Raw genomic sequence first — 11,306 nt, forward strand, 5'->3', positions numbered from 1 at the left:
CAGATCTAGGGAAGGAGGTCGGGGCTAGAGATCTTGATTTGGAAATCCTCACTAACTAGATGGTCTCATGACGCTTTAGACATGGATAAAACAGGCCAGTGATGTGAGGTCATAAGTCTGGCAAACATCAATATTAAGGTAGAAGCAAAGGGCCTAGTATAAGACATCAAACTGGACTGGCTGGAGAAGCAGAAGGAGACATAGAGGAGGCGAATAATTTCAGGGGTCAGACAAAGGTAGGAAAAGGCATGGGAACCTTCAAATAGCTTTCTGACCAATGCATAAAATCCTACCATTCCAAACTTCTTTTTTGTGTGTGCACTTCTCTCTCTCTCAAGATATAAATGTCCCAGCAGGGCAGAAAATTGAGTCACTGGTACCCAAGTGAATGCAAGGCAGGAGACCATTTCATAGTGACAGGGATGAAAGGGGGTTAAACATGGAGGGTTGCTCCAAGACACATCTTGTCAATTTCCTGGAAATTATTTTTACTGGATTGTAATGAGCGATGATGTCCAGGCAGAGAATGTTTAGGTGACCTGACAGATCTTTAATTTTGAGGGTTGTAATAATTCGTATAGAATATTTTATGTTTCAATAAAACAAATAGGAGATGGGACGTGGGGGAGCACAAATTCTTTAAGGTTGTGACTGATAATCTAATCCCGCAGCTGTTCAAGAGAAAAGTACAAATATGAATATACAGACCTTCAGCTCCATCTAGTGGCTATGTAGCTAAAGGAACAAATGTTTTGTAAATATTTTATAATAATTTCTCATGGTTATTTAGCTACATTACTTTTACGTGTCAGTCAAGAATTATTTCCTGGGTAGTTATGTATAACGAGAAACAGCTTTCTTTGTATAAATTATTTTTAACTAATCTATTAGTTTGAATCTAGCTAAACATGTTAATTGATTTCCCAAACTGGAGGAATGTGGTGGCAGGCAGTTAAAGAAGGGGAAAGAGATAAATGCTCATAGACATGTGCCTCTTAACTGCGAGAAAACTCTATGTTCCAACTTGTAGAATTTAGCACCAGCTGGATGACTCTAGCATTGTAGATGGGCTTATCTCTTTGAGGAGTAAATAATGATAATAGTGATGATTGATGAGGATGATAATGATGAAGATGATGACTGTGGCCAGGAAGAGTTAAAATGAAGAACTGATCGAATTATTTTCACTATGTAACATAGATATAACTTAAACCATTGCTTCAGGAAATTGCCAGTGTCAAGTACTAGAAATATTTTGTGGGTGGTAATTTTTTGGTATATGAATTCAGGTTGATAAATTTCAGCAGCCAACACTTGTGGTCAGTATGGCAATGAAAGGGGAATATTTACAAGGATGATTCAATCTGTGGAGGATTGACCACACTGGGTCAAGGCTACAGTACATCACCAGACTAAGAGTTAGGTAGGCAAAATATTGGTAGGAAATGATAACAGGTTTTGGAGGGGTCTACAGTATTGTGCCTGATCTTTCCAGAAGAGGAGAAATGATAGGAACAGGCTTATGTTTCCTTCATGAGAGTTTGGATACAAGATGTATTAATTAAACATCTTCATTTTACTGATGGAGAAATTTGAGCCAATGGTGATTAAATTACACAGCTATTTGGTTGCAGAGCTAAGAGTACAGCCCATCTTTTTCATTCCTGATCTATTCTGTTCAGTATAACTATTAATGGAAGAGTTCTCCATTTCCATAGAAGACTGAAGCTCATATACCTGCATCAAGAAAGTTTAAACAGATCAAGGCAGATTATTTAAGCGTAAAGTAACTAAAAGCTGTATTTCCTTTATTTTAAGATGTATATTTTTTATTGTATATTAACATTCTGAAATCAGCTCAAATCTTATAATCAATGTTAAAACCTAATGGCTGGCCGGCAGTGGGACATGTTATAAAGTGGTTATCTTCACATGTGAGATCATAGCCACTAACCTTCCCATTTAATAGATGACAGAATTGGCACAGCAGAGGCATTGGCATAACTTCTGAAGGAGATTATTTACTATCCAGCAATATGGAATTTAATTAAGGAAAAAAACAAAATTAGAATTTAAATCACTGATACTCTTTCATTTGACTTGACGTAAAAAGGAGGTGAAGATGTTAAGGAAGGGTTAGGCAAATCATGGCGGTGCTACTCAGGCACTTTTTCAGGAGTCAAATTTAATTTGGTAGAATATTTAGACTGGGTTACAAAAAGTGTAGCCCCAAATCTTCTGAATCTCAAAAAGAGATTTATTAAGAAATACTGACTAAAGGGTAAATTTCTCTGGTTGGGGTTCATGCTGTGTTCCTTATCATTTAAAAATCCATGTGCCATCTGTCACACGGCATTTCTACATTTTGTTTGACTAAAATGTAAAATAATATGTTTTTAAACATTTTCCCAAATATGGTACAGTATAGACAATGTTTTGAAAGTTACTGCTGTCCTCTCTCCTTTCCCAATTCTGCTCAGCCTCTTAGAGGGGCGACCCCACCCAACCGAGAATCACTGATGTAAGAGGGTGTCTGACAGAGATCTTGTAAACATTTAGATATTTACTTCAGGTTCATAATAGGAGCATAGTAGTCAGTGCAATCACTTTTCACCTATTGGCCTCTTTGTTCATATGTTTGCCCAACACATTGGGTAAAGAGAGAAATGAAGAACTGGTCATAATCTTGCTTATCCTCTTCAAAGTGTTATCCCAACTACATGTAAGAGGTCAAGATTTACAAGGTAACCTAGGGACTTACATGCACAATTTAAGTATTATGTGCTTGTCATCATGGAGATATTAGCTGTCATGAAGCCAGAAAACCACCAAACTAAACCCCCAAAGCAGTGGGTTACAGGAGATAAAAAAAAAGCATGTGGTCCAGTTGCTAAGGAAATCACAGGGCCAAATTTTACATGAGTCCCAAGGGACACACAACAAGAAAAGACTTCAGTAGCCTCCAATTGTGTTTCCTTCACTTTAGACGTTGTCCCCTTCCATTGTTCATAAAACAATTGAATTGAAGCTGGCTGACTTTTTCTGATTGTATGTTAATTTGAATTTTACTCCATCCCAAATTTTGTTCCTCACTCGGCGTTCAAGAAGGGACCAGCAGGATTCTTTTAGCCTGTTAACTTTTCAAAAAGTACTCACCTATTTGCATATCTCCTGCACTGCTGCACCACTAGCTAACCTTGCCTTGCTATGGGCTCCCCTGGAGACTGAACCCCTGGCAGGCTTTGTTCAGCAACCCAAAATGTAATCAAGTAGCCATTCTCCTGTTGAAGGAAGAAAGGGAAGGATTTCAGACCAGAGCACAATAGTGAGACATGGGAAAATTCCAGGAATCCTGTGAACCACGGCCCTCCCCTGTGTTTTACCTCTTCTCACTAATCTTTCAGATTAGTTCAGCCTAATGAAAGCGAGCAACAGGTAACGCAAATAATAATATTCGTCCTCTATCTTTCAGGTGCTTTAGTTCACTGAGCAAGTCCTGATTCAACTGAGTTGAATTCTCAAAAAGCACCATGAACTGCTTCCCTCCTGGGCTGCTCTGACAACTGTCTACCTTGGGGAAGTAAGTAACCCACGAGGGTCCTGCCACTAAAAAGCCATTCTTTGTTCATACCGAAGGGGTTGATCCAATATTCTCTCCTTCCCAAGGACCACGGATTCAGTTCCTCAACACAACAGACTCCTATTAAGTTTTCTTTTACTGTGTTTATACACACCAAAATATGACAAAAATTCCCACCGGCAGCTCACAGACTATCTTAAATGTATGATTCACCATTAGTGCGAGTTTAATTTCTTCCCATGAGAGGAGACAGTTATTTATTTCAGGTGTCTTAAGATTTTTCAAAAACATAGGTGGGTTTTTTTTTTTTTTACTATACAGCAAACTAAAACTATCAACAGCAAACTATTTGATAGACAATGTTCTTATATCTCCTTTTCCCAGTTTAAATTATAAGTATGGGTACCAGGAAAAAAGAATCAATTCTCTACATAAAAATAGGTCAAGTAATTTAAGCCAGTCCATTGCAATTAAAATTCTGACATAGCCATTGTTTCTTCTATTCTGGGGGGAAAAGATAAACAGCACATGCGATAAAAGGGGCTCGTTGGCTGAGACATTTGATGTACTTCCTATTGTTCTCTTGCTGAGGCTCAGCCTCTACCTGCCTGGGAGCTCTGATTTTGATGATCAAAATGATCAGTATCAAAATAATAAATACCATCTCTGTAACACCTCTTTTATGCTAGCAAAACAGTACTATTGGAGATGAAAAGATTACCAACAGCATGGGAGCAAGGGTCCTAAATTCCTTGAATTCTAAGTGTAGTTGTTTTTTTAGAGATAATGTTATCTGCCAGGTTTATTTTAAAGTAAATTGTACTGACTCAATTAGACCGCAACATTCATTCTCATTAAAGATCTTGTGTTCCTTTTCACCAGATTAGAGCTGGTGGCTTGGTCACATTCCAATGTGGATAATTACATTCTGCATTCCTGGATATTTCCCACCACGTTTCCAGCCTCATACCATCAAATACATGGTTTTTTACACTTCAATACAAATCAACAGTCCTGTTGTGGGGTTCCGAGTGTTTGCCATTCCCCACGTAGTTGACACTGCTAAAGCCCTGGCCCAAATCACTGCTTATTATGCTTGCAAAAAAGAAAATCCCTTAGCTAATGCATATTTTCAAATATGAGGCAAATCTCAATTATGCATACTTAATCATAGGTTAAGGTTGTTGGTAAGTAAAATACTTATTTTTATAAAGGGTGCTTATTCTGGAATATTCTTTGATTAAAAAAATTGTTGCTCAAATATATGCTCTTTGGTTCAAAAAAGAAAATGAAGTCTTTATCAAAGGGCAAAAAAACAAACAATAAAAAAAGAACCTCTTGAGAAAACAGGTTTCCTTTAACCTTCTAAATAAATTCCACAAGGGGGCGAAAACACCTAATGATCCAAGACTATAAAGTTTCCATTTCAAAGCTAGCCACCCATAATAGACTAGTGGATTAATATTTTGCTCTAAAGGATCTAGCCTTTAATGTTGACATCAATTTATAGCTATCCCAGGCGTTTACAGTAGTAAAAGTCATGGAGGCCATAAACTTCACAATAGATGTCAGCCTTCTGATACTAGTGCCCTAGCCTAGCACCCCATAAACTGTGGTGTTTAGGTAACTGTTCTTCAAAGACCCATCCATAGCTCTTACGTCTTTATCAGCTCCAGCAAAGATACTGCCACCAGGATCTTATCAGGCACAGGGCAGGGGTAGGAGTTTTTATTAATGTTGACTTATTTTTCTGACATGTACCTAATGAGGTTGTGCTGTTGTTTATCTTCTCTTCTTGAAAATCAAGCATGGAGCAAAGCTTAAAGAACAGAAGCTCTCTTGTACCATATTAGAACTTTCTGACAAACAGCCAAGGTACAGAGGTCAAATTTCCCCATATGCTATAAGCAACTTAGTAGGAAGCAAGACCACAAAAGGTTTTGCAAATGTCTGCCAGTAGCAGGGTGATCTAGGTCACTGTACAGGTTTCATTAATCAGGTTGTTCAAACAAGGAGTTATTTTTCTCTGCTTAAGAGACCTGCAGATATCACATAGAATCTGCTCGATCGTTGATCAAGAAAGAGTTTTAATGAAATAGAGATCATTCAAGTGAATGGGGAGGAGGGGTGGCATTTGTATTTGTACTGAAGACAAATTGTGCTTTTAGTCCAGCTCTTCTGTTAGAGTCCTCTGTTCTGGCAGGGATGGGCTCAAGATCTAATAATAGTTCCTTGGGCTCTGAGTCTCCACATACGTGTTCCGGCCTTTGAGCAGCAGGAGGAATTTAGTGACAGAGCAGGTGTTGTGGCTTATTCCCTGGCAGAATAAATGGTGAAGGGTGGTAGCAAGACAATTCTTTTGCTTCTTTATGCAAAAAACAATGCCTCCAATCATTTTCCTTTTTTCCTGGCACAAGTGAAAAAGGACTTAGAACTGCTGTATTAATATGTATGCAAACATATTTTTTCACTTGAGCCTCTGGAAAAAAATGAAGAAAGAAAAGGGGAAAGGAAAACTTACTGTGTGAATGTTTAGCCAGGAAGATTTACTGCTGATTACAGATTTAGCATGGACATATCTCAGCTGAAGAAAACTTCAGCTTCAGCTATTAATGTGGAAATCTGGATCAGCTTTTAAAACAGGGGGGAAAAAGTGTTTTGGATGATTCAGTGTATTCTTGGAGAATATTTATTGAGAACATAATTTTAAATAAGAAAGTGTCAATTGTAGAGGTATAAAAAATCCAGTGGAGTGCATGCATCTTAATTTTACATGGTCTGCATTGGAAATAGAATTCTAGAATGTAGGTGATCTGAATTATACTTAGATCAGCGTTTATAACTGACTATCACGTAACACTTCTATACACTCACCCCTCCTGAATTATTATGAAATGTGGAATTTAAAATGAGAATCTAAGAGTCTAAATAAATTGTTCTTTAAAGCATTATTTTAGAGATTTTCCTCAATCTACATTTTTTTTTTTTTTACTTTCCTAATAGGTTAAATACAAAAGTCTGTATTTTTTTCTTGAATGTAGATATGTTGCTCTTATAAACATAGATACATCATGAAAACCTGAAAGAGAAAATAAAATTCCTTCACCTGAACACCTGGGAAAATTTGAGATTTTAACCATATTACTTTTTCCTTTGCTTGATTATGTAAGGCAAAACTTGGCACCCACTTAACTACAGTTCCGGTCTTCTTGATAACTCATCTAGGTAAAATTAAAATGATCCTCTTGCACATTGCACCTAATGCATGTAACAGAAAAAGCTCAGAGTTCTGGAAAATAGGGCATGCTTGAGGGGAACATCTTGTAAAGATTGTAATTTGACCTTTGAATCAACCTCTCGAGTAAATTTTAAATATTATAGAAGAACAAAATAGAAAAGCCTCAAGGTGGAATTCCACCTCCTCTTCTCCTCAAAACTATAAACCAGTCAGAAGCTATTTCAGAGATTAAGCTAGAAAATGTGCCTATCCTTGGCAGTTTTGCTGAGAAATAAAATTCGTCACTAGAGGTAAAGGTAGATTTATATTTAATGCCACCCCCATCAATCACTCGGTATTTTATTCCAGTCTACCTCCATTTAAATAGTTGAATCAGGTAGAAAAAGAAACATATACTCCCCCCACCCCCACCCAGGGAAGAAGGTAGCGTTTAGTATTGTAAACCTTTGTAACTCTGGAGTATACTGATGGCAATTAAGGAGGAAAAAAAGCACTTTCACAACTTTGGAGCTTTTGATTAAACCACACCAAGAGGCATGTTACAATGATAACAATGAAGCATTATGCCAATTATGTTAAATCCTGCTCTTCGCTTAAGCTCATCCTGACCTGTTTTTAGTGTCCTGTAATTCATCCTTTGGAATGCTTACTCTCATCAATAAAATGTTCAACTTAAAGACAGGAAAAAAGCAAAAGCCACCCAAGGGAACAACCACCCCCAAATAACTTCTAGAAAACAAGTTATTTCTTAACTTTTTATTGACATTGGCAAATTAAAATAGAATAAATTAACAAGTATTTTCTCAAAAAAATGTTTTGTACAAAAATACTGTCAAAATTTCCTAAAAAGCTTTCAACACAGTAGTATCTTTTCATGTACTGAATATAACTATTAGCACAGTGTCAAAAATGTTGAAGACAGAAACAAAATAAAAATCTGTGAAATGTTTGCCACTGACTACATTCCACTCCCTATTACTGTCTGTACACATGGGGGAGGGGGACAGCCAACTTGAAAGTGAACAGCATGACTTTTCCTGATCCAGAACGGTTTGGCCCACATCTGTTTAATCTTCCAGTTTAGCGTATTTTAAAAATTAGTCTGTACTCAAATGCATAGTTAACAAAATGAAGCGAGATGGCAGAGTTTGTGCAGTAGTATCTGCCCTTCAAAGTTCATGCAACCAACTAATGCAATTTTTCCTTTCACTCATAAATCTGAATGCAGTTCAGTCATTTGAAACCATCTACAAAATCCACAAGATTAAGCGGTTTGCCAAGATTAATATCTAACAGTTGAGCACTGGAGAAAGTGAGGAAAAGGAGTAAAAACAAACAACGAAAAAGACCAAGTTAGCTAGATATTTCAACTACATAAAGGAGGTGAATGTCAAGGCTACAAAAACGAAACAAAAACAGAAAAAAAGTGGCAGCAATTTTTTTTTAACCAATTTGTACAAGTTTATAGTTTACTTTGTTTCCAAGTTCTCAAACCTTTCAAGATCTGAAAAGTGAGATACTGTGTCTAAGGGAATGTTTTTTTTTTTCTTTTGTTTTGTTTTGTTTTTGTTTTTTTTTTTAATTCACACCGAAGAAGTTGGGGGTTTGATTTCTTTCGCTGGGGGTTTTGATCGAGTCAACAGCTTACTCTACTGGGCTGCTGTTTGCACACGAAGTCCGTCATAAAATCAAACTCGTTTTGCCCCAGCCAGAGTTCAGGCAGCTCCTTGATGCGGTCCAAACCCATTTCTATCACTAGGGACATGAGCACTTCCTCGTCGATGAAATCAGTGTCTATGACATTGGGCGGCAGCACTGCAGCGGGGACGTGGGTCACCGAGGCGGGCATGTTGCTGCCGCCGCCGCTGCCGCCGCTGCCCGCGCCGCCGCCCGCGGTGCCTCCGGAGCTGCCGGGGGTGCTGCTGCCGCCCGAGCCTCCGGGGGTGCTGCTGCCGCCGCTGTGCTTGGGGTTGCAATCTCGGAAGTGCTGGTTTGTCCCGTTCATCTGGTGGCCTGCAGCAGGGTGCAAATCCGGCATGTAGTGGTTGTTGGGGTAGGGGTGATGGTGGAAATACTGGTTGTTGAGCTTCTGCAGCTGCATGCTGGCCGGCAGGGAGCCTCCCTGGCTGGCCACCGGGGGGCCCATGAACTGGGAGTTGTTAAATCTGGCCGCGGGGGCCAGCGCGCTCGGAGGGTGCCCTCCGTTCACAGTCCCCGGCCCCATCGCGTGCCTGATGCCGCTCGTGGCATTCATGTTGCCCGCGCCGTAGTGTATGTGCTCGCCCATCAGGGCGTTGAAGGCGTGCTGGGGCTGCTGCTGCTGGTGGTGATGGGGGCTCGGGAACTGCCCCATGCCCATGCGGTGGGCAGGGTGGTGGTGCAGCCCATTGGTGCCGTCGGGGAAGCGCCCGTGGTTCATGGCCATCATATGATCTGCCATTTCCAGTCCTGAAAGTGAAAAGGGCAGACGGTAAGACCCACGCCACACGTGTCGCCCACCGCAGCGCACCCCACTTTTTCTCACCCCCAGTCTCCACACGCACACGTCGGCTGCACACCACTACCCGCTCAGATCCCACCAGTAGCCCGTGCACCGGGCTCGCCACCGCCGCGAACCTGCCACTCGCAACACAGCCGAGGCGCTGCACAAACTGCCCCTTCCCCGGCGATCGGGTTGGGGGCCCGAGCCCACACCCCCCTCTGCTCCCCGAAGTGATCTAATAAAGGAAGTGCCCCGTAGCCCTGCCGCGAACTTCAGGCATTGAACCAGCCCTCCTCATCCTGTTGTTGCACATCCTGTTGTTATTCCCCAGCTCCGCCTCGCGCTCTTCCTCGGGGCAAACCCTGCCTTCGGAGGACGCGGCTGGCAGGAGCCCCAGCCCGCTTCGCCCGCCGCGCTTACCTTCCGTCTTTGCGATTTCTGCTCCGAAGACCGAGGGCGGGATCGTCGGGTCCAGGACCGGCTCAGCAGCACATAGAGGGGGCCTTCCTGGCTTGGGGGGCGCTCACTGTCGCGATGTCGGCGCCGAGGTCTCGCAGCGGCCGCTGGGGCAGATTCCGAGTCGTTCCCTTTTATTTCCCCTCCGTCGCTCTCACAGCTCGGCAGGACCGCCCAGCAGCTGCCAACAATGAGCTGTGTTTCTTAGGGCTTTGGCCACAGTTAATATAGGTTTCAGGAAGGGCGGAGCGAGAGCCTCCCGAGAGGGCGGCGCGAAGACGCGGATGCCGGATATTTGGGCACACTGGACCGGGTCCGAGATCCGAGTCCCCGCGGCCGGCGGCACGTGCGCAGAGGCTGCGGGCCCCGGCGCCGCCCTGCCGCCCTGCCGCCCTGCCGCCCCCGGACTCCGGGCTCCTTCCGGTCCAGAACGGCGGGGTCGGCTCGGCAGCAGCCGGGACAGGGGACGGTCCTCTGCCTTCCAGTCCGAAAGTAGAGCCTGCTCGGAGAGGAGCGAGGAAAGCTCACCGCCCCCCCTCTGCCGGATCTCCCCACCCCCAAGTCTGCTGCCGGGCTCACCTAGCGATCTGGTCTGCCCTGCGGGAACAGGGTGTTCACACGGCGCCCACGCCCTCCTGAGTGCCTTTCTGCCTTCACGGCTTTGCACAAGCCTCCCCAGGCTGCAAAGAATGGCTCTGCTTCCCGAGTTGGGTTTTAAAGCCCCAGACAATTAACGCTCCCTCCCCCGAGCGCGCTTTCCTAGGCTGAGCCTTTTGTGTTCTCCTAGGGGGTAGTAGGTAAACTTTATCTAGACATCTGTGTATAGATGCACTGCCCCCGCCCCCACTCCTTTCAAGGGCAGGAGCTGGGGACAGGGAGCGGCAGTGGCTGCAGGTGGACAGAGCGCGCTCGCGGGCCCCGCTGCCTCCGCTCCGGCGCGGGAGAATCCGGTCCGCACTTTGTGACCCGCTCGCCGCTCCCGGGGTACGTGTGCTTCTGCTAAGTTTGCGTTTGCAGCTCTTGGTAGCTTTGGCATCTGAGCTGAGGCGTCTCTGCTCTGTAAACAAACTCAGCGATCCTCGTCCCCAGATCCACCTTTTTGCACATACACAGTTACTTGCTTCTGCTGTTGCCCTTGATCCGGGAGGTGGGGGTGTGTGCAAACTTGCACAGCTTCCCTCGGGCTCTGCTTGACGGTTTGGGGTTGATTTAGAGGCAAACGGGTTTGTAATTAAGAAATTCGAGGGCTGAGTAAGGATTGCTGTTGCTGGTAAAGGAAAACAAATAAATATCACGGTAATCGCTTTGTAAATAAAGTCGTTCTGGAGGTGGGTACTTAGCTGCACGTCTCGTTTGGTACCTCGCGCGCACACACACTGCCGGGACTCTTCCTTTTAGTGAAATTGTTCAGTGGGGTAATAGGCGATAATAATAACCTCGCTTCCAGAACGCGGCACAACGAGCCTGGTCGCCCGTTTGGTTCATTGACTTGCAAATAAAACCCCTAACACCGGTCTAGGCTACTACCCAGTCGGAGCTCTTTTGCTTTC

General features: G+C 43.2%; 1 protein-coding gene across 1 annotated transcript; it reads right to left on the minus strand.

The window, feature by feature from the left end:
* Positions 1-7,559: 7,559 nt before the first annotated feature.
* Positions 7,560-9,963, minus strand: CITED2 (Cbp/p300 interacting transactivator with Glu/Asp rich carboxy-terminal domain 2). Its single transcript, XM_053592120.1, has 2 exons — positions 9,721-9,963; positions 7,560-9,266 (listed from the first exon to the last, which is right to left on the minus strand). Exon 2 carries the CDS (start codon positions 9,256-9,258, stop codon positions 8,455-8,457), a length of 804 nt encoding a protein of 267 aa, XP_053448095.1. The 5' UTR covers positions 9,259-9,266; positions 9,721-9,963; the 3' UTR covers positions 7,560-8,454.
* Positions 9,964-11,306: the final 1,343 nt, after the last annotated feature.

Source organism: Nycticebus coucang, chromosome 5 (genome assembly GCF_027406575.1).
Source record: "Nycticebus coucang isolate mNycCou1 chromosome 5, mNycCou1.pri, whole genome shotgun sequence".
NCBI classification, from domain to species: domain Eukaryota; kingdom Metazoa; phylum Chordata; class Mammalia; order Primates; family Lorisidae; genus Nycticebus; species Nycticebus coucang.

Bases quoted from the DNA above. Each gene is read 5' to 3' on its own strand.
- CITED2 (XM_053592120.1), bottom strand. From the start codon at position 9,258: ATGGCAGATCATATGATGGCCATGAACCACGGGCGCTTCCCCGACGGC.